Below are 24,481 nucleotides of genomic sequence, written 5' to 3' on the forward strand. Positions count from 1 at the left end.
TTCTCTTTATCCTTGTTTGATGAAGACCGGTATCCCAAATTGAATCTATTACCATTGGGTCTTTGACTACCCAACATCCTATAAACTCCTTTAGATCCAACAATGAATCTATGTAGGACTTTTTCTACCCTATCAAACTTTTCCTTTAAAGCTTGATTTTCCAATTCTAGGTTCCGAACCCTAGAATCAACATGTCCACATTAGACATTCCTAGACCTACCCTTCTTTCTAGGCATGTGTCTCTTTTTCTTGGGATTAATGCCTAGATCCTTCACTACCTTCCTCTCCTTAGGCATGGTAGTTTGATTCTTGTTAGGCCTAACCTTTAGGTTTGACTTCTTAGGAGTATCAACTATGTTAACCATATTCCTATCATTTACCTAAATCCATAATTATGCATGGATAAATAATCTACATTATTTCTACCATGCATCTCCCTAGTACTTGAATTAATATCCAAATGAAAATTCAAGTTAGGGTATACCTTCCTACTTACCATTAGAGCTCTCCTTTGACATGAGCATTCACATGGCTTCATTCTCCTCCATTGCTTCAATTGCTCCATCTTCATGAGCTCTCCCTTCCTTGGGCACTTTATGTAGCAGTTCCCTACTCACCACATGTGAACATTGAATGTGCCTCTTCTCCTTGGCACCATCCCTATAACCCACGTTAATTTTCAAAAGAACTTTACCGGATTTAGGGTTTACCTCTTTTACTTTCTTGAGAATGGACACCTACTCTTGTAGTATCTCATCTTATCACATTCAAAGCACTTGACGTGTGATTTCCCCCTCTTCTCAGTAATTGAGGTTGAGAGTTGAACTTCCAAGACTTCTCCCTCAATAATCTTGGACTCTTCTTCCTCACTTGAAGATGTGAATAATTCCACTTCTTCCTCCTCTTCAAATATTGAGCTCATCTCGACATCTGATTGGTCCTTCTCCTCCTCTTGGACCAATGAGCCCTTCTCCTTGGGCTTCTCCATTTCTTGGATTTTTGTAGGGTCTTGATGAAGAGGAATTACCTTCTTCTAAAGGTCACTTGCGCTCTTGTATTCATCTACACTAGACAACACCTTAGAAGGTAATAAATTTACTAAAATTTTAGTTACCTCCTTATTGGTATCCGATTGTTGTCTTTGTTCTTTGATCCAATACCGTGGCCGAAGATGCTTCCCCTTCTTATCCTTCAGAGATTTGAAGAGATCTTCCAATGCGATTCAATGGTCTCAATCTATTTGGAACCAAGTCTCCAATCGCATCCTCCAATACTTGAAGTCTCCTTCCTTGTACGGAGGTGGGATTCTGATATCCCATTCCAATGGTCCTTACGACTCCATTGTCTTCCTCTAGCACTTGTTCCTATAGGCGGTTAGTCTTTTAAGAGTGCTCCTTGCTCTGATGTCAATTATTAAGATTTTGATGCCCACTAGAGGGGGTGAATAGACGATCACCCACTTTGATCGTTAGCGCAACGGAAATACAAACAAACAAATAGAAAACTACCCTAAAGACAATAAAAACAAGAAGAACAAACCAACACGTTCGTTTACGTGATTCGGAGATAGGTTACTCCTACTTCTTGGCTGTCCGTAAGGTGAACAATCCCTCAATCCGTCGGTGAATTAATCCCCGGAACTTTGACTAGCTTGATTCTCCTTGTCAGTGGAGAAACCTCATCACAACTCGATCAAGATCTCTTGGATTACATCTGAGCTTGGAAGACTTTATTAGGAGTTAACCACCTCTAATTTCATCACTCAAGCCAGTCACCCCGAGCTCTATTTAATAAAGATCATGAGAAAAAACCAAGTTGTTTTCTCGTTACCAGTCGACTGGTCTCGTGTGGAATTCGACCGTTACATGCCAACTTCTTGATACCAGTTGACTAATATTAGGACCAGTCGATTGGTCCACTTCAGTTGAGAGAACAGAAATGTTCTGTTCTCTTCCTAGTCGACTGGTACATACACCAGTCGACTGGTAAATCCTAAATCTAGGGTTTACCCCGAGTACATTCTCTCTGCACTCATCCTCATCCCCATAACCTTGACCTTGCCTTGTAGTCTCCTCCATCAACCTTGCGTCCCTCGTATGCTTCTCCATTCTTGACGCTTTGTATTTAAGAGTTTCCTTCGACCTTGTCTTTATTGTCTAGTCTTCCATTACCAAGAGGCTTCTCACCTCCGAGACTTCATCCTTTGCTAAGAGCTCCTCGCTTTAGACTTCAACCTTGCCAAATCACACTTGGACTTACGTTGCCAAGACTACATACTTCGACTTCTACTGCCAAGACTCCACTTGGACTTTCACCTTTGCGAAGATCACACTTGGACTTTCTTTGTTGTACTTGTATCTTGTATGCTCATAAGTGCATGTCAAATACAACAATAATCCTAACTTAAACATTTACCCAAACATCAAAACTTAGAGTTACACAGATTGCTCTAACAACACGCGGATGGACCTAAATAGGTCCGATTGGACTCATTTCAATTCTAGTAGATTTCTGAGTTTGTAAAGAGTCCAACGGTACCCTCCATTATCTTTTTTTGATATCTCTAAAGGTGTTATAATGTCATATAAACTTTTAGCTATATAGAATATGGTCCTGGTCTCCAAAAGATTAGATTCAATATGAACTTAATTTAAATCAAATCAGACTCTCTTGAAGAAAGAAAAGAGAGAAGATAGGAAAAAACAAAGGTTTTTTTTCTTGTACGCATATAAAAGAGAAAATAGAGGTTCATGCATAGAATAGATAAAGTCAAATTTAATAAAAGGATAAAGGAAAAGCTTTTGATGAATTCTAAATTTTGGGTGCACTTTGATAAATTTCTCTAACAATCACTATTAATATCTATTAAAATATATACACAAGCGAACGACTGTACCAATTATGAATTGTAATTATTATAATATGCATACGCTCATATAAAGAAGAATTTAAATAACAAAAATAGGATGAAATATTATTTGCGATTCGAATAAAAAAATGATCTTTTAATTTTTAATTTTTTAACTTTATTAAATGATGAATATTGTAATTATAGGTAGTTATTCTCGTTAGCTAAGTTTGTGTGGTAGTAGCTCTTTACGGTTATACCATACCACTGAATGAGATTAATTTCATGAATCTAAATTTATTTATTATATTTATTGTTTTTTTCTTTAACCTAAGTTCATGAATTTTAAATAAAAAGTTTATTTTTAAATAAACATTATGATACACTTTTCATGAAACTTAAATAATCATCATGAATGGTTTCCACTAGAGCTAAACTTGATGAATGATTAATTAATGATTCAATTGGGAACTCAGAAATCTTCATAACCATGGAAATGAAAACTAATACATTGAATGAAGGGAAACAAGAAACACAACAGAAACAATTTGTTTTAGCTCTGATTCATATCTGAAATATTTAAAACAATAATAACAATTAAATCTTATCCTAATAGGTAGGGTGATATCTAAATCTTTATATGTCATTGAACTTTATCTTCTACTATATCATTATTTATATTTAAATAAATTTTATTTTATTATTGTTAATCAAGTCTTCTATGATTTTTCTCTTTCTCGTTTGATATATACATTTATCATAATTTCACATCTCTTAACTAAACCATCTATTGATTGCCCACCTACATATATACACCATTTTAAAAGTATCTCCCAAAATTTTCTCTCAGTAGGTGGAAAAAATGGTAGAACCTACTTAATCCTTTATAATGATTTCTTTCTTGACAGTTGTTTCTTATAGTGATTCTCCGACTTTCTCTCTAATATTTTTATTTTTTATCTTATTGATGTATGTGTTTCATATATGATTTTTAGGATTATTTTGCATACATTTTATATCATTTCATGAGCATATTTTACATATTTACATCTCTATTGTTTTCACACTTCTTGTTCAGAAAGCAGTTCTTTGTGATTTTATGTTAATAGGATGTGAATTCAGAGCTAAAAAAAACAAAGAAGTCTTAGAATGTATATTTCCAACATAGTACATGACCGTGGATCATACGAAAAGAAAAAGGGTAGCCAAAAGACTATTAAATTGAAGTTTTAATTAAGGGAGATGCTTTAGCCATGTCCCATGACACATGCATATTCCTCTAGGTAAAATTAGACTCGAAACAAAGTCTATAGCCTCCTACACGACTGGGCCTCCCATGCACGACTGTGCTTTTCACTCGAAAGCCAACATTAGGACCAGCCATGGTCATGCCTCCTAGGCACGACCGTGCTTTTCTCCCAATATCAGGCACGAGCAGGTCGTTCCTCTTAGGCATGATCATGCCAATCTGTCCCGCGGTAGTCCAAACTACAGACCAAATTTCAAACAACATAACTTTTAACTTGGGTCAAATCACGAGACCCACAACCTATAAAATTGAAGATAACATCAAGATTTATAAGTTTGGTTTAGGGTGGAACCTATAAAAATTGAGTCTAAAGGCCGAAAACCTTATTTTGGTGGCACCTTAACAATTTAGGAGGGGGAAGCTATAAAAGAACTCATGGAACTCTTGTTTTGGGCATCAAGGATCGGGGGCTCTGCCCCCTTCACTGGAGGAGGGTTTTCCCTGAAAGGGTAAACCCTAGCAATGTTGTCAAGGAGTCGTCACGATGATTCATCCACCATTGAAACTTAGAGACTCTTCCGAAGACACTGATAACCTTCACAACTAAGTTTTCTTCTCTTCACCCTTTGTTTTGATTTGTAATTGCTTAGATTCCATGTATTTTGGTAGTATCTCCATCTCTATAGAATAGTTCTCTAGATTCTAAGATTAAGGAGTAGCCTGAAAATTTATTGAAATTTGATTCAAGTATTTGTTTATCTTTCTTTATTGCATGACATGTTTATTTCATAGTTTGGCTTTATTGTGCATACACAATTATAATACTAACCTGCAACTTTATATCTCATGGGACTTGGGAAAAAACCAAAAGATGAACCCAAATCTCTGACCTATAAATATTCGAGACATGGAGAGCCAGTCATGAAAGTAGGCCTGTATGCCACGAGGGGTATTGGATTTCTTCCCTAGTAGGGGATTTATTCGCTATCACAAAGCGTAATGGATTTGTCCCGATTGGCGTTACGAAGTAAAGGAGGGCAACTAGGGGACCGTTGAGATCTTATAATCAGAGCCTCCCTGAGAAAACAATCATACTAGCAATGTTGCCTTGAAAGTAGCCGTTGTATTTGGATAGACATACCGATATAATTAAAAAAGTCTATATCGGTATGTTAGGATAGATCATCTACATGTGAACTAACATAGAGATAGGAAAGTAAATAATACTTAGGATGTCAATGACTATCATGGTAAAATCAAAATCCTATGATCACTTCCCAACTCCCTGATTTCACCTCAACTCCTTGATTGCTCTAGACCTTTTCTCATTCTATCTCAAGTCTCTCATCTCTTACTCTTATTCTCAAACTTTTGTGATCTACGACTTTCTAGATAACCTACTTTACAATTCTGACTAGTAATCGATTCATAGTCTTCATGGAATCAATATCTTTAATACTTAACGACAATCGTGCACTTGTGGTAAACACACATCACTTGTCCATCCTTGTATATTTACACATCCATCTTAACATCCTCATCTCTGCTCGAGTCATAGTCCAACATTTAGCTCTATATAATATAGTAGATCTAACTGTCATTTTATAATTTTTTTTATAGCTTTAGAAGTATTTTACAATCACAAAGAACACGTGACCATCTCCTCTAATTCAATTATCTTGTTTGTATTCTATATAGGACATCTCTCTCAATCATTCCATCCTTTTGTAAAAATAATTCTAAATACTTAAAACTCGTAGTTATAGATAGCTTGTCATATCTTATTTTAACAATTGTCTTATTACATTTAACATTACTAAACTTAAATTCTATATATTTTATTTTTATTCTACTAATTATAAAATCTTTCATTTCCAATGTTTCCCACGACGATTCGAGTTTAACATTTACTCATTTACATATCTCATCTATCAAAATAATATTATCTATAAATAACAAGCACCATAATATCGTATTTTGGATGTGTCTAGTGAGTTCATTCATGATTAATATAATAAGATAAAGATTTAGAGGTAATCCTTCATGTAACTCTATTCTTATGGAAAATGCTTCGATTAATCTGCTTAAAGTCTTTCACTTTTATCATTATATTTTTATATATATCCTTAATTAGTTCAACATACGCTATGCTAACACTTCTCTTTCATAGAATTATATTATTCATGTCATTTCTCTTGAAAGTTTATCGTAAGTTTTTTCTAAGTCAACGAATACTATGTATATGTATTGCTTTTGTTCTTGATGTATAACTTCTGTATCAAACTTCTAGATATAAATCTAAATTGATTTTCAATCATCATGGTCTTCTTAGTTTTTTTCTATTACTCTTTTTTAAAATTTCATGATATGACTCATCAATTTAATATCCCTATAGTTTGCATAATTTTATACATATCTTTTATTTTCATATAAAGGAACTAGATACTTATCCTCCACTGATATTTTTTTCGTTGTCAATATCAAATTGAATAACTTTATAAATTATTTAATATTTTATTTTCTAAATATTTTCATATCTCTATCGGAATATCATCATGTCTAACTACTATTCTATTTTATATCTCATTTAAATCTTATTCTACTTTTGAAATTTGATCCAAGTCTGATCCATACCTGAAATAATAAAAGCAATTCAACAAATAAAGAGATGATTCGGATGAACCAAAAAGATATGAAAACAAGATTATCCTTCACAACACAAAAATGGCAACTTAAGTTGCATCTTCATGAGAAGAAGATGAAAAAAAGGTCATGAAATAAGTAACTAAGATCCTGTTCCTAAACAGAACTGACACTGAAGTGTGCTGATAATCTAACAATTTTCTCTGATACCAGTGTTACTTCCACTCTGATGCGATTATCCGAGTCATCTTAAGTATAAGCATAAGAACATTCTTGATCTTCATTTACTGTAGTTTATCTTGTGTTATTTTATCCCTAAATAATGTCTTGGCTCTTTCTTTCAGAAAACAGAAGAACAAAACAATGTTTTTGTATTTCTTCATCATGGAGCTACCAGAAAATCTCCACGAGCACAATTCATCCTTGAAATGGTGGAACCTACTGAATCCCTTATAGTGATATGTTTCTCGACAATCTTGGCTGTCACCTTAGTTGCAGCATGGTAATCTGGCATGCTCGTATGTTCCTCATCGCAACTATAGGTGTTCCAGGTGCCTGTTTTGGATAGCAAATGTGACTGCTAGCCTTTCACGGTGGCACCTTAAGGATTCAATTCTCTTCATCCATCAAATAAAGTGAGAAGCCAGTATCAAGTCTATAACCTTCCTTTTCCATCTCCTCGCTTAGCTGATCAAGTAGATCTTTGATCTCATTAATCTGAGGGTTCATGTTGTCATTGGAAGAGAAAACATAGATTTTGTGCATGATCTCAACCCAACTATATGCTGGTTCCTTCCTCAGTCCTCGGTCCCTCATCATCTTCTTAACCTTGGCAGCTGCATCCCATCGGCCCGCTCGAGCATAGACATTTGACATGATGACAAAAGGAGCAGCATCCTTGATATTCATACTAAAAAGTCTAGCAGCTGCATGTCTAGCCAATTCATGGTTCCCATGTATCCTAGATGAGTTTAGGATAGAGTTCCATATGATCTGATCTGCCTCGAAAGGAATCTGATTGACTAGTTTTTCCACTTCATCTAGCCGCCCAACACGACCCATCAAATCTATGACACAAGCATAATGCTCTCTCTTTGGTTTCAGTCCATGCAATTTACTCATGGATTCAAAATATTGTAAGCCTTCTTTGACGAAGCCATTGTGACTGCAAGCGGAAAGAACACAGAGGAAAGAGACAGAATCTGGTTTGACATCCTGTCGAAGCATTTCTTCAAATAGGTCAATTGCTTTCCTACCCTGCCCATTCTGTGCGTGTGCACATAGCATTGCATTCCATGAAACTATGTTCTTGTTCGGCATCTCATTGAATATCTTCAGAGTAAATAAAAAGCATCCACATTTTGCATACATGTCAAGAATTGCACTCCCAGCAAACACATCGGACATGTAACCACACCTGATTATGTTAGAATGCAGTTGCTTCCCGAGCGAAAGCAAGGCCAGACTAGATGCAGCTCTCAAGATAATTGAAAATGTGGCTCTATCTGGAATCATGCCATCTCTTCTCAACTCACAGAACAATCTCACTGCTTCTTCAAATAGCCCATTCTCTACATAGCCTGATATCATAGCAGTGCATGAAACTATGTCTTTTTCTATCCCATTCCTAAATATCAGCACAGCAGTCTTGAGATGACCACATTTTGAGTACATATCGACAAGGGCATTGCACACAATAATATCGCACGCCGACCCTGTTAGAATCACTTGAGCATGGATCTGCCTCCCCATTGCAAGATCTGGGAGACCTCCTGCAACACTTAGCAGACTTGGAAAAGGAAATTGACTCCTATCAAAACCAAGGTACTGCATCTCTTTAAGGAGCCTAATTAGCTCTTCGAGGTGCCCATCCCATGCATAGCCGGATACCATAACATTGTAAGAAACATTGTCCCTCTCTTCCATCTCATCAAACAGTGCCCTGGCCTCATTTAAGCAACAGCACTTCGAATAGAAATCCAGCAAAGAATTGCATACGAACACGTTCCAACTGAAGTTTGTCTTAACGACCAGACCATGAATTTGTTGGCCTAGTCCAAGATTAGACAAACCAACAGCAGTGGCTAGAACTCCAGAAAATGTGAACTGAGATGGTTTCAGCCTCAAATTCCTCATGGTGACAAACAGCTCCAATGCCTCAGAGTAGGATCCTTCTTTTGAGTGACCCATTAGCATTGCATTAAAGGTAACAGAATCCCTTTCTCGTGCCTCATTAAACAACTTTCTTCCCAATCGGGCATTGCCGCACTTGCAGTACGAGTCCACTATGGTATTGTAGACCATGACTGTGTTGCCTAATCCACACTTGATGATATGCGCGTGAACTTGAACTACACAGCTCGATGTATCTGGTGAGCAGCAAGAACTCAGCAACGCCACGGTCGCCACATGATCAGGGCTAATTCCCGACCTCCACATACACCGGAAGAGGTCAAAAGCTTCTTCAGGCTGGGCAGCTTGGGAGTAGGCATTGATCAGGATAGTCCACGTGACGACAGTGCGGTCTGTTGTGCAGTTGAAGAGTTGACGAGCCTCTTCGAGGTAGCCATACTTTGTGTAGCCAGAGATCATGCGGTTGGCAGTGAAAGTGTTCTTCAGAGGCATTTCGTCGAACAGCTTGCGTGCTCTCAACACTTGCCCCTGGTCAAGCAGAGACTGGAGGTGGTGATTAGAGTGGTAGGTTTGCAGATCAAAGCCAGTCTTGATCATGTGAGCATCGACATGGAATGGACTGACAGTGGACTTGAGGGGAGACTTGGGACTTACTTGTTTGGAAGGAAAACAAGTAATGGAGGTAAATCCTTTGGATTTAAATAGTTTCATCACAAATGCGACAGGAAGACTCTCAAGTTCCCAACCAAAGCTCTCTGTTGCTACGATTAGAACAATAAAAATCCAATTTTTATCAACAAAACATAGAAGAGAGCTAAGCACAATCGCCTCGTCGAGGCTGGACGGGGTTCGGCGACTTGTGCAGCGAAGGCTAGAGCGCGCGGAGGGGGGCTGCGGCGGCCGCTCAAGCTTGACCCCTTGCGGAGGCGGCGACGAGCAGGTGTCGCAGGAGGGAGGCGAAGGGAGGCGCGGGAAAAGAAGAGAGAATATATATATAGAGAGAGAGAAAGGGGCGTCCTACTATAAAAAATTAGTTACATTTCCCAGGCCTTCCCTTCTCGTCTTGCTTTCTATCCTTTTTCTTCTTCTTCGTCTTAGCTGGCTTCTCCATTGTCACCGCGTCACTGCTACAACAAGCTCATGCATGTAAGAATTTAACATCCCAGTTTGGCATTTGACTAGAGCAGAATATTACGAGGACTGGAACGACGCTTCCGTTGGCAACAGACATTGAGATTTTTGCAGCAGATAAAAAAAAATCGCAACACTCAAAAATATAGCTATGATTTGTTGTAGTATTTGCAAGTATTTGTAAAATCATTCTCGTAATATTTATCCTAGTGATTCCTCGTAAAACTATTTGAGACTCGAGATATCGTTGGATCTAGAGCACGGTCACAATCAACTCCTGCTCAATAATCGAGCACAACATGAACATTACAAGATGTCAGGCATCACTCTGGGTATTTAATTTATTTTTTTAATTATTATATATTTTTTACTATTATATTTTTATTATTGAAAGTTATACCACGTATAATAATTAATTTCGTGGCACAGTATGTACGTCTCCCCAGATTAAAATTCTAATTTCTAAATTCGCCTTTATCCTTGGCATCTCGACGATTGGACTCGATTATTTTATCAAATAAATTTAAATATTATAAAACTTAACTCAGCTTGATTTATTTTCAGTCCTACTTAAAATTATGTTCTATGTATACAATTATATAGGCTGCTAGATCAAATCGACCATATGTGATATAATCTTTATAAGATTTGCAATAAGCCCTCAAGGCTATGATATAGTGGAAGGGTGTTTAATTATCACCTAGACATGCATAATTTGATTTCGAACTATGACATATTTGTAAAAAAAAATCTTCAAATAGAACGTACAACAAAAGGATGCTAAACTTTTAAGTCACCCATCATGAGTTTCCTGATTTATCTTTGTTTGGATGGATCCTCTTATGAGATTAGTAAGTTAAAGTCTAACGACAATTGCATGAGGGTCCATAAATTTTAGGTAACATAACAAATTAGTTTTCATAGCCTGACCCAACTAAGCTGCTTAGATTGTCCAACTAGCCCGAACTATTGACTCACTTGGCCCATCAGAACCCATCGGAAGTCCAATCGAATAGCACGACCTAGGCTTGTTTTGTCCTATGAAACTTCCAAATCAATCAACTTACATGAATACAAAAGTTTGTTGATAGAATGAAGAGCTCGGGGATGAGTAGCGAAAATGATTGTAGGAGAGGTCACCAATAATTGTTGGTCGGTATAGAGGTGATCGAAGAGTAGTATAAGAGATGACCTCTCTTGCAAAGAGGACCAACAAGAGGATAAATAATGGATGTCAATCAACCTTATCTCTTAAGAACCACTAGGGCTAAGCATATTGATCAACTTTGGCTCGACGGAAGGCCTCTGTCCCTCTTAAATCCTAACCTTAACTGATAATATTTCCATTATAGAACATTCTTGCGTTTCATTCTAAAACTTTATAACCACAATTCTTATTTATTGGTTTCTTACAAGCAACTCACAAGATGCTTCCTTAGTTGAGGAAATCAGTTTGGTAGCCATAAACTACCTATTAACTATATCGACAATTGAGATTTAAAGGCCTTATTTCTCGACCCTGCCGATCGTTTTCATCTCCTACTAAAGCTTCACAGCGAAAAGTTGATGAAGTGAACATTGAAGTTACATTTTTGTTTTCTCTGATCCTTCTTCCTGCACTGTCTGTTTGCTATACAAAATGAAGCCACCGACTCATTCATGGAAGCAGGGCCACACACAAAGATGCCTACTTCTTCCTCTTCTGTGCCAAATTCAATCTCATCGAGCATCTCTGCAAAAAAAAAAAAAAAGTTAAAAAACTACAATAACACAAATTCCATATGAAATCATGCAAAGAGAAAGCATTACCTACTAAATTTGGCCTAATGCCAAACTCTATTTCATGCCTCTCTGTGCCTTGCACTTTGGCAGATGTATTTTCATGGCACACACTTTGCCTGTGAGGTACCTGTTGACCTTCACTCACTGTCCTCTTCCATCTTGAGATCATTGTAGCCATTGCACAGCAGCTCGCGGCAATAGTAAGAGAGCAGAGTGCGAATAGATCCCCGATCCACGACGGATCCTTCTTCTTCTTCTTCGACGAGGATTTGCTTTCTTGGTGTAGGAAAACATAGCTCAAGATGATAAGAGAAGCGAGGAACACTGCGAAAGAGACCGCAGTGATCGATGCCTTCCACAGCAATCCTTCAGGCATTGAGAGAGCACCTTTAGAGGAAGCTTTGTTGGATGCAATTGTCTTGATCTGAAGAGACAAGTCTTGTAGAATCTTTTCTGCCGTGACTGGTGGACTGTTTTCTTGGGTCACAAACAGTTTCATCTTCAGGTTTTCGAGCAACAAGGGGGAGATCACAGCGAGCATGCTGAGGTCTTCGACCTTCTTCACGACATATATCAATTGCACCTTGATCGGATTCTTGTTCATGTCGCCATTTCTCGAAGCAATATCTTGTAGAATGCTCAGAAAAGGAGATATCCCCGAACCTCCTGAGATTAACACCAAGCTCTTGTACCTGGTTTCAGTGTATATTGTTCACTTAAGCTCCAACATAGCTCAAAAGCTTAAGTTTAAATTTGCTGAGCAACTTCAAGTACCTTCGGTATTCGACGGTCGCAGGACCGTAAGGACCTTCGACTGCTATCTGAATGCCCTTAAGATGGTCGCTGGAGCCTGTATCGATCACTGAATTCAGTAAGTTGAAGAGGCCAGTAGTCCACTGACCATGGCTCTTGATCAAGATTGAAAGCTCAGAATTGTCCATGTTGGAGCTTGAAGTTATGCTAAAAGGGTGCCACTGAAACTTCGATACGATCGGAACTTTAACAAAGATGATGCTCGTCGGAGTGTAGCTCATGCCTGCAGAGTAGAAGAAAAGATCGAATACTTGTTTGTATATTGGTGGTGAATCAAAAACAATATGGCTCACAAGGATGTTTCAGGAGAGTGAGTTTCAGTGCTCTGTTGGGCAAAATGCTCGCAGAAATTGGTGATGTTGTTCCTCTTGACTGTACTATTCGCAGCAGTTTATCTACCGCGAAGAGAAGAACGCCGGCGAACACCAAATAGAAATGCTTATCTCCGGCGTGAATCAAGAAAAAGAGGATGAAGAATATGTAGAGATGGTGAGTCAAGTAAAATAGTTGGAACTGCTTCCTTCTTATCTGTGGAAGTGATGTTATCCAGATGATTAGGCCAGTGGTCAAGGCCATCGCACCCGCGATATTAACACGCCCTACCGATTGCCATTTTACGATCTGTTCTTTGATCATAAGCACGAGTAGTGATCAACTTAGCAAAAGGAAAAAAACTTAAAGAAAATTGTCTTTGCTCACCTCCTTTAACAAGCTTTTCTTAACACCCCAAATGAACATCACAATGGTGCCATGTAGAAGTGACAAGAGTATTATCAAATTGCCTATCCAAACATGATACCTCACTGAAGCTTCAAACTGAACTCCAAACACCCTGAACACTGCCATCCCTCTCAGAATTGGCAAGAACAAGAGCACCAAACATGCTTCGCTCAACGAACCGATTCGAACACCCACATACATCATCTTTAGCTGCCATCTGAATAAGGAAAATCAACCAGAAGCATTATTTAGTAAAACAAATACCGATACCGATCGATGCAGCCTTTCGTATGTATAAAATGATACTTATTGAGTTTGAGGGACTTGTAGGGTGTCATCATCTTAAAAGAACTGGAAACATTGGAGTAGTACGTCCATGCCAGAAATATGATGAACAGGGTTGCAATCAGGAGTTCTGCAGTCGAAACTATCCCGATCGAACGTTTCATCACCGTGATTGGGTTTGTCAAATTGGTCATCAGTATCGACTGTCTCTTCCTGCAACAAGAAGCCATAAATTCCGATCATCAGAGTCGACTAAGTCACACGACCAAGTAGTAAATTCCGGCCATCTCTTCATGTGTGAAGTAGTATTACCTACTTTCCTGATCAGTTTTCGAAGTGAGGTGCAAGTAGACATAGGCCAAACTGGCCACTGCTAGAACTGGGAAACAATACACCACCACAGTAAGACCTGCACCACAAGGATCAAATGTCATAGATTCCTTCTTCTACCGGAAGGATAAGCACAGCTCGGTACCGGAATCGCTGAACACGGTGGTGCTAGCCCTGTCTTCGGCCTCATGCCAAGATCGCTTCCATGACCGCGTGAGCCTCACTGTCCAGATGCATGCCAATGCTGCAAGTAGCATGGACATCGACAACTTCAGGACTACAAGAGTGCACCTATACTTCATTGCCATGAAACTGAACCAACCGAACTAAACAAGACAAATAAGACGAAGATAAAGAAAGTTGATTTGTCTTGGGGGAGAATGGGAGTAGGATCCCTCCTTTTAAGGTGTGGATTTGTAGTGGGAGTGAAGCATCATGTATTTGAAGAAAATGACCCAATCACCATTTTGGTGAATCATGTTTGGGACCATTTTGATGGTGGTGGGGTGAGATAATAATGAGGTGTGGGATGGGGATTGAGTGAGGTAGTAGTAATATGGTCACATATGTGATTAAGATAAGATCATGTTTGTTATGTTTACGACACCATCTTTGTGTGACTCTAGTCGTATTGGGAATTTGTGTGACGCATGATCAAACAAGTTAATTAAACACCCGTTGAGTCGACTAACTCTTAACGAATCTAGATATTTCATAAAATTAACTCATGTTTCAATATTCAATGATATACTTGTGACCTGGTGACTTTTTTTATTTAGTTTTTACTCTTTGAGAATCTAATAAAAGGGGAGTTTTGGCCTAATAGAAAAGTAAGTTACTGTCATGACTTAATAGTTTTAAATTTAAGTCACAAAAATAGACTTTTAGATTACATACGATAGATCTTTCTCTCAAACATGAGCCATTTTAGACACTATTAGCACATGTATATTCTTTATCATAGATAACAAATCGCATAGTTATGAGATTGTGTAGTCCATTTTGAGGGTCTGGTAGTGGAGTTGAAAAGCAAACGTTTACTTTTCATAAGTGAAGGCACTAAGCAAGTACACATGCCAAAGACCACCCTAATGCCATGTAGCATTCTCATAAGCTTCAGTGGATCGTGTCATATCAGGTGGCAAAAGGATGCTCGTCCCTTACGCCTCACGGCGGATTTATATTAGGATCCGAGGACCGAGGGACCACGGCAGTCCAAAATTTTTAAATAACAATATTTTTATATAGTTTTTATTTTATTTTTTTAATATATGTGTTATTTGGCCCTTTTAGTTGGTTTAATGATAAGTTTGGTTTTTTAAAACACGCCTTTGAAGTTCGAATCCGACTAAATTTCAAAAAAATAAAAAATTCTTCTACTGTTTTTTTACATTTCAACTAAAGGTATATTATTCATGAAAGTTTTAATAATTATTTTCATCATTTAGTATATAATTTTCTAAATTTAAAATCTTAGATCAACCCTTACTCATCAATACGAAGGAGTTAAATTATAATGAATAAAGAGGTAATTGAATGGTAAAATTATACGAAGTGCGGAGATTTACGCCTCGTCAATTCTGAAATTTAACTCCTCGATCTCAAATAGCAAACCTCAACTACTTACCACTTTAATTATACTCGTGGAAGAAGATCATGTCATATAGTGTTAGTTGTATTGCTTAAAAAATCTAATATATTTTTCATTCTAAAAATATTTCAACATTATTATAATATTTATAATCGTGTTTACTGCCATATACAAGGAAAATAGCTCCAATTATTATATATTGAATATTATTTTATTAAAATGCTTTGTCCTCATCCAATTAAAATTATACAAACTTACCTGATATGGTATGTTGTGAACGAACTCAGAGGTAATATGATAGTCAAAGTTAAAATGAGGTAACGATCAAAGTTAAGATAATATAGTAGCCAGAGTATCACTCTCAATGGTACTTAGCTCCTTAGTCAGTGCTAAAGTCGTCGATATGAGGATGACCGACCTAAGAGCCGATCGTACTTGAGGGATCTAGTGCTTCATTTATGCCTAGATATCCGGTTTATAATTAACCGATCGGTTCAAAGGCTGATCAAACTTATAGAACCTTGCTCCTATTCTGAGTGCATCTCTCAACATGCGATTGGGCGGCCCTATATGTTAGATCAAAAGCGTTAGAGGGAGGTGAACAATGCTAGTAGCTTTTTTACTTTTTTCATAAAACACATAATACATAGTGGAAATAGAAAATAAAAGAAACAATCGTTAACACTTTATTTTTTTACTTGGTTCAAAGTCTACGACGACTCCTACTCTAAAACCTGTACTCGTTAAGTGCTTTCGATGGACAATTCACTAATAGCTCGAATATTACAGAATTGAAGTACAAGTGAAATATAAGAACTATAAAGTAAAATCACTGACAACAAAGAGATTTAGCTGAGATTTGATCATCGGTTATCGAAGCAACGTTACAGCATCGTCATGTGCTTTTCAGAACAGTGCGCAAGAGCAAAAGTCATTGGAATTGATGTTCTGAAGCTACTGCTCGAAGTCATTTATATAGGAACTCTCCGGGTGTCTGGAACCACCCCCGGGCACCTGGAGTGTGTTGACGTGGCTACACCTCGTCGAAAGTTTATCCCGTAAACTTTATCCACTTCCGGAAGCTCGGATTGGTCCGGGTGCCTGGACCGCTGATATGGGTTGGCTAGTCGAAGTGTGCCACTATAGCTTGTCGTCTGGGTGCCTATCCACCTGTACAAACGCCTGGAGCACCTCCGTCAATATCAAAACTCACGTTCAATCATTTGATACTATTTGTACTAATAATCTTCTCCTCTTTTCATTATGACAATATAATTCAAAGTTAAGTTAAACATAAAGATAATATTCTAACAAGTTAAATATAAAATAATAAATTTCACAAGTAATAATTTTTAAATGCAGTTTCAAAGTAAGAACTTTTAAAGAAAATGATTTTTTAAAGACAATTCTAAGTATTGAAACATAACTTAGAAAAGGTTAAAGTTAAAATTTAACAAAGAATATTTTAAGTATTGGTGCAATATCTTTTTAGTTAAGATTGACCTGGTTGACTAAGTTTGAGTTAACTTAAGTTTGAGTCTTGATATTTATGTTTCGATGTTTGATAATACATGGAGATTCCAGATGCAATCATCCGTTTGGGAAGACTGTTGATACAATTCCCCTCTGGTCAAGGTTGACCAGTTAGATATAAAGAAAAGTCAAGTAGGTCAAAGGGTTGACTGGATACTTGACTGAAAAAATCTTAACTGGAGGTTAGGCAGATGAGAAATCCTAGTAAGTGAAGCCAGGTGAAAGACCTAGTGAGTGAAGCTAGGCAATTGGAAAATTCTAGTGGGTGAAGTTAGGTGAAAGTTCTGGTGAGTGAAGCCAGGCAGGTGAAAGTTCCGGTGAGTGAAGCCGGGCAGTGGGAAAGTCATGGTGAATGAAGTCAGGTAGGTGAAAGTCCCGGTGAGTGAAGCCAGACAATGGGAAAGTCCTGGTGAATGAAGCCAGACAGGTGAAAGTCCTGGTGAGTGAAGTCGGGCAGTGAGAAAATCCTGGTGAGTGAAGCTAAGTGAAAGTCCTGGTGAGTGAAGCCAGGCAGATGGGAAGTCCTAGTGAGTGAAGCTAGGCAGATGGAAAAACCTAGTGAGTGAAGCCAGGCACGTGGAAATGCAGGTGGGTCAAGGTTGACCAGACACCTGGTATTGATAAGTCCAAGTAGGTCAAAGGATTGACCAGATACTCGGCACAAGGAAATCTAGATGGGTCAAGGGTGACCAAACATCTGGTGGAAGGAAGTCCAAGTGAGTCATGGAGGACCGGACACTTGGCACGAGACGGTAAATCTAAGTGGGTCAAGGAGGACTGCACTTGGTGATCAGAAGTCCAACGAAAAGTTGGCAAAGAGAAAGTCCTGATGGGTCAAAAGTTGACCGAACACTTAATGGTCGTAAGTCCAATAGGGAGTTGGCATGGAACTAGGAAGTTTGGATGTATTTCGAATGCCATAACTTTTGACTTAGATATCGGAATGAGATGATCTCGGACGCGAAACAAAGTTCGTTTCAAGCTCTACATAGTTTTCTGCTTGCCAATCGATTGGGGGAGGGGTTCAATCGATCATCTAATTGATTGGTTGATGTAATTTTGTGTAGAAACTTTCTTGATCGATTGGGTAATCGATCAAAACTTCTCCAATAGATTGGTCAATCGATTTGGAGAGTTTCTGAGTGAACAGTGAGCTTCTGAATTGATCAGTTGATCGATTAAAACCTCCAACGATCAGCCGATCGATTGGGAAGCTGGAAATCGCGTGATAGAGCTTGAATCAATCGGGAAATCGATTCAGGTGTTTTCCAGAGAGCACAGAGGCGCTCTGAATCGATCAGCCGATCGATTCAAATCCTCCCCAATCAATTGAGAGTCATTCAATAGATTAGGATCCTACCGTTGCGCAGGTTATAGCCATTGGCGAGAGTCTTCTTCCCGCATTCCTCTCCAGCGACTACAGTGCGATCTCAACGGCAATCTCAACGAGCTTCTCCACACTTTCACAGCCAGCTCTTGAAGGCTCTTGGAAACAAGTGTAGTTACACTTCCAAGGTTCAAGAGGAAACAACAAGCAACAAGTAAAAAAGAAGAAATAATTATCATTTGTATCTTTTGTATTTTCTTCTTGTGAGTGTTGTATATTGTTGTGTGAGTTTGTACGAGGCTTCTCCGCCTCTGGCTACGATCGAGAAGGAGTGTTTTGATTACTGGAGTGTGTGTCGCGTATGGATCCTTGGATTAGTCACCTCTTCTTGAGGTGGATACCAAGCAAATCCCTTGTGTTAGCGTTGTAAGTTTGTTTCTTGTTCATTCCGTTGTACATCATCACCAAGAAGCAAGCAACGAGACGTGCGACGAGCTATTCACCCCCCCCCCCCCTCTAGCACCAAAATGACCCTAACAAGTAGTATCAGAGCGAGGTCGCTCTTTACCGGAATCATCGCTGGAAGGGGCAAAAAGGCTAGAGGGTGAAGAAGTTAGAGCAAAATTCATCAAGTCAAAGAATTCATTAGGAGCTCAACTTCAAGATGGAATTTCGAGATTGACTCAGATTCGACACATGGATGGCTCCACCATTCACAATGACGAGCTTCAATTATTGAAAATCAAGAATCGAAATTTTTTTTATGATGGAGATAGAGTAATGATTTGCTCTAATGGAAGGCTTTGAAGCTCCAATAAATTCAAAGGGCAAAATTTTCAAGAAGAGCAAATGGAGCCAAGAGCAAATTCAAAGGAGCAAGGCAAATGACAAAGTGACCAAGCAATTGGTCAATTTATTGCCAAGCAATATTTTGGCTCAAATTGGAGAATTTAAAGATACCAAAGAGCTATGGAGCAAATTGGCCAAGCTTCATGAAGAACTCTCTACTGTACCAAATCAAGACAAATCCAAAGAGGACAACTTATTGGAGCAAGACCAAGAGAAAGAGGTCTCCGAGGTTGAGAGGTGCTCAACATCAGAAGAAGGAGAGGAAAGTCCATCCTCAAGAGGGCACGAAGATAAAGGCAAAGGAGTGTACTCCTTATTTCATGTGCATGCGGATTCGGAAGTTGAGAGATTCTCAACATCTGAGGATGAAGAGGAAGAAGCCTCCACCTCTAGGATTGAGGGAGAGCGTGGACCATCATTGTCGGATCAAGAGGAAGCCTCTACATCCGGATCAAAAAGGAGAAGATACCACCCCTACAAGCAAAGGTATAACAATTTCAATTGTTAATAACAAAAATCATATCATTTGCTTTGAGTGTAGGGAACATGGGCACTATAAGAGCAAGTGTCCTGAATTGGCCAAGAAGAAGGGCCAAGTGACACAAAAGGACAAGGAGAAGCTCAAGGAAACCACCCACACAACAAATAAGAGCAAGGAACACATTGTGTATTTCTTGTGCAACCAAAAAGGATATTATCGAAGTCAATGTTCTAAGGGAAAGAAGTCGGTCAAGCCTAAGGGAGGAAGCACAAGTCAAGGGGAAGCTTCCAAGGTAAAACCCAAGGTATCATTTATTGAGTCTATCCCTTTAAATCATGGGAAAAAGTATGCTAGTTCTAACTTGTATCATTTTAATGTCATTTACCATAAAAATAGAAAGCATGATAGCATTAAGGAAAAACATGTAGTTCTTCATACTAAAAGTACCTTACCTAAGGTTAGGAAGGTAGATAACTACTTGGGCAAGAACACTAAGGATAATAGATACAAGCCCAAAAATAGAAATGCTCAAAGATTTAATGACAAACCAAAATCTAGGAATTTACGGAGAGAAAATCAGGTCTTGAGGTCAAGGCTTGATAAAATGGAAAAGACACTAAAGAAAATGGAAAACATTCTTAAGAGCCAAAATGAGCATAATCTAGGGTTAGGGAGAGTTAGACAAGAATCATCCAATGGTAGGAGGGGTTTGGGATACAGACCGCAAACTAAGAAGGATGCTCCTTCTTATCATAGGGTTCAACATAGCTATGGAACTAACCCTAGGTCTAGTGGTCAAGTCAAAAATACAAGGGAAGTTATCCCTATAAGTGTTTTTGCAAAGATAAAAGTGACTAAGACTTCTAAGAAGGCTAACAAAGTCACTAAGAAGGTCACAAGGGAAGCTATCCCTAAAGTTGACCTAGAGAAAGTGATCAAGGCTTCTAAGAAGCCTAACAAGGTCACTAGGAAGGTATCTAGGGAAGTTATCCCTAGTGAATACCTAGAGCATCAAAGGAGCACAAATAGGTTTTGAGTTCCTAGGAGCATTACCCCCTAGATGGGTTAGAGGGTGTCAACTCTATTTGGAAGGGTGGTTAACCCAACTTTAATAAAGTTGACACTTGGAGGTATTTTCAAGATTTTTGTTAACGTTTGAAAATGTAAAGGATTAATTGTTTACTCTTTGAAAGAGTAAAGTGTGTCAAAATTTAAGGAATTGGACTTAATTTAAATTGACACATTTGAGAAAAGGAAAAGAAATGTCAAGTTGGGGTTTTGGTATTTTCTTAGGAAGTTAAGGGCAAGTTAGGCCTTAATTTAAAATGATTACTCTTTGAAAGAGTAAAGTGTGCCAAACCTTGAGGAATTATTCTTAATTTAAATTGGCACAAATTAAGAAAAGCAAAAAAATGTCAAAATTGGAAGTTTGACATTTTCTTAAGAAAAAGTGGGCAATCTAGGATTTAAATTTAAGTTAGCTAAGGTTAAGGATACTTAGATAGGTAATCCAACTATATTTTAATTATGCTAATTTTCCATGATTGTTTGTCCATCATATGTCATGACATCATATTTTGCATTCTTTTTGAGTTTTAGGTTCATCAAACCACCTAGTTATGTATTTTCTAATTATTGGGAAAGCTAATGTACAAGTCATGTGCATTGAGCCTAAAAGAACATGGTTGGATATTGGTTTTGAAAATGATTTTAAATATATTTTGGAAAACCTTGGTGAAGACTATCTTTTGATAGTAATCATCATTAAAAGTTAAACACAAACTAGAAGAAAACATTGAAATTTTTATAGGTTTTCAAGTTTGTGTCAATATTTGAAAATAAGAAGTATTTTCATAGAAAACTATTTTTCCATGATAGTATATACCCTAAGTAATATCTACATGAATTTTTATGATTTTTAGAATTTTATAGAATTTATAGGGCAATTCTAAATTTCACTGAAATTGGATTTCAGGAAATCAGAAATCCAATCGATCAGCCGATCGATTGGAAGGTCTCAATCGATCAGCCAATCGATTGACAATGTTTTTTCGCGACTAGAACATTGCGAAATCGATCAGTCGATCGATTGATCCAGGATGGATGGATCAGCCGATCGATTCAAAGGTAATTTTTGTGGACAGAAGCTCACGGAATCAATCAGTGGATCGATTGAAATAGTTTCAATTGATTGAGACCCAACTTCAATCGATTGAAAATGTTGATTTTGGGTGGGAAAGCCTGATTTCAGCATTTTAAATCATTTTTAGTCTAGGTAACTATTCCTAACCCCTTGACACACATTTGTATACATTTAGAAGGAGTTTTCATAATGAAAACACGAATGGATTGGTTAAGGGAGACTAAGTAGAAGTTTAGGTTGAGGTTTGGTTTCAATATTAAAGTTTTGAACCTCAAAACTTCTAAATTTAGATTTCTTAAAGATTTAGGGATTCCAAGTCATTGTTGGTGCAATGACAGAAGTTATGAGCGTGTCTTTAGGGGGAGTCACTCATTAGGGACATGAAAATTATTTTTCGAAACCATGGAAGGTGGTATATCCTTCTCTTGAAAAATACTCAAGGATGAGCATTGGATACAATGAAGGGTATGAGACCTTCATTGTGTTTGTGAAGAGATTTAATGCTTAAGGGTGGACATTGAAGATAATGAAGAGTATGAGACCTTCATTATTGGATTGGTTAATGCTCAACGGTAAGCATTGGAGATAATAAAGGGTATGAGACCTTCATTATGGTGTTGTGAACAATGAGTGAAGTTGTAAACAACGGTGAGTAACTCTTCAGGAGGAGAGTTCTTTTTGATGTGTGCCAATAGGGGGAGAATGTAGAGTTTAAGTTATACATTCATTACCTAAAGAGAGAGTTTGCCCTCTAGGAAAGGGGGAGAATGAAGGAAACCATCATTCATACTTTGGCATGAAAGGAAGTTGAGCCTATGAGATTAGCTTAACTTAAAGGTATTGTCAAATATCAAAAAGGGGAAGGTTATTGGTGCAATATCCTTTTGGTCAAGGTTGACCTGGTTGACTAAGCTTGAGTTAACTCAAGCTTAAGTCTTGATGTTTGGGTTTTGATGTTTGAAAATACATGGAGATTGTAGATGCAATCGTCCGTTTGGGGAGATTGTTGATACAATTCTCCTCTGGTCAAGGTTGACCAGTTAAATATGAAGAAGAGTCAAGTAGGTCAAAGAGTTGACTGGATACTTGACTGGGAAAGTCTTAACTAGATGTTAGGCAGATGGAAAATCCTGGTGAGTGAAACTAGGTGAAGGACCTAGTGAGTGTAGATAGGCAGTCGGAAAATCCTAATGGGTGAAACTAGGTGAAAGTCCTGGTGAGTGAAGCCAGACAGGTGAAAGTCCCGGTGAGTGAAGCCAAACAATGGAAAAGTCCTAGTGAGTGAAGCAAGGAAGGTGAAAGTCCCAGTGAGTGAAGTCAAGCAGTGGAAAAATCCTGGCGAGTGGAGCCAGGTGAAAACCCTAGTGAATGAAGATAGGTGAAAGTCCTGGTGAGTGAAGCCAGGCAGATGGGAAGTCCTAGTGAGTGAAGCTAGGCAGATGGAAAAACCTAGTGAGTGAAGCCAGGCACGTGGAAATCCAGGTGGGTCAAGGTTGACCAGACACCTAGTATTGATAAGTCCAAGTAGGTCAAAGGATTGTCCAGATACTCGGCACAAGGAAATCTAGATGGGTCAAGGGTGACCAAACATCTAGTGGAAGGAAGTCCAAGTGGGTCATGGAGGACCGGACACTTGGCACGAGACGGTAAATCTAAGTGGGTCAAGGAGGACTGCACTTGGTGATCAGAAGTCCAACGAAAAGTTGGCAAAGATAAAGTCCTCATGGGTCAAAAGTTGACCGAACACTTAGCGGTCGTAAGCCCAATAGGGAGTTGGCATGGAACTAGGAAGTTCGGACGTAGTAAACTTCTGAAAGTCATAATTTTTGACTCGGATATCGGAATGAGGTGATATCGGATGCGAAATGAATCTTGTTTCAAGCTCTACACAGTTTTATGCTTTCTAATCGATTGGCCAATCGATTGGGGGGGTTCAATTGATCAGCTAATCGATTGGTTGACACAATTTTGTACAAAAACCTTCTTGATCGATTGGGTAATCGATCAAAACTTCAGCAATCGATTGGGAGAGTTTCTGAGCGAACAGTGAGCTTCTGAATCGATCAGTTGATCGATTGAAACCTCCAATTGATCAACCGATCGATTGGGAAGTTGGAAATCGCACGATAGGGACTGAATCGATCGGGCAATCGATACAGATATTTTCCAGAGAGCATAGAGGTGCTCTGAATCGATTAGCCGATCGATTCAAAGCCTCTCCAATCAATTGAGAGGCATTCAATCGATTGGGATCTAACCGTTGCGCAGGTTATAGTCGTTGGCGAACGTCTTCTTCGCGCATTCCTCTCTAGTGACTACAATGCGATCTCAGCGACGATCTCAACGAGCTTCTCCACACTTTCACAGCTAGTTCTTGAAGGCTCTTGGAAACAAGTGTAGTTACACTTTCAAGGTTCAAGAGGCAACAACAAATAACAAGTAAGTAAGAAGAAATAATTTTCATTTGTATCTTTTGTATTTTCTTCTTGTGGGTGTTGTATATTGTTGTGTGAGTTTGTACGAGGCTTTTCCGCCTCCGGCTGCGATCGAGAAGGAGCGTTTTGATTAGTAGAGTGTGTGTCACATGTGGATCCTTGGATTAGTCATCTCTTCTTGAGGTGGA

General features: G+C 38.4%; 1 protein-coding gene and 1 pseudogene across 1 annotated transcript; both read right to left on the reverse strand.

Moving 5' to 3' along the window:
• Window positions 1–6,758: 6,758 nt before the first annotated feature.
• Window positions 6,759–10,209, reverse strand: LOC122015680 (annotated as a pseudogene).
• A 1,159-nt stretch (window positions 10,210–11,368) lies between these two features.
• Window positions 11,369–14,322, reverse strand: LOC122015681 (ferric reduction oxidase 8, mitochondrial-like). The gene is made up of 8 exons (XM_042572697.1): window positions 14,080–14,322; window positions 13,917–14,013; window positions 13,626–13,817; window positions 13,299–13,536; window positions 12,893–13,220; window positions 12,561–12,822; window positions 11,814–12,478; window positions 11,369–11,736 (listed from the first exon to the last, which is right to left on the reverse strand). Exons 1-8 carry the CDS (start codon window positions 14,240–14,242, stop codon window positions 11,555–11,557), a joined length of 2,127 nt encoding a protein of 708 aa, XP_042428631.1. The 5' UTR covers window positions 14,243–14,322; the 3' UTR covers window positions 11,369–11,554.
• Between the last annotated feature and the right edge of the window lie 10,159 nt (window positions 14,323–24,481).

This window comes from Zingiber officinale, chromosome 8B (assembly GCF_018446385.1).
Source record: "Zingiber officinale cultivar Zhangliang chromosome 8B, Zo_v1.1, whole genome shotgun sequence".
Taxonomy (NCBI): Eukaryota; Viridiplantae; Streptophyta; class Magnoliopsida; order Zingiberales; family Zingiberaceae; genus Zingiber; species Zingiber officinale.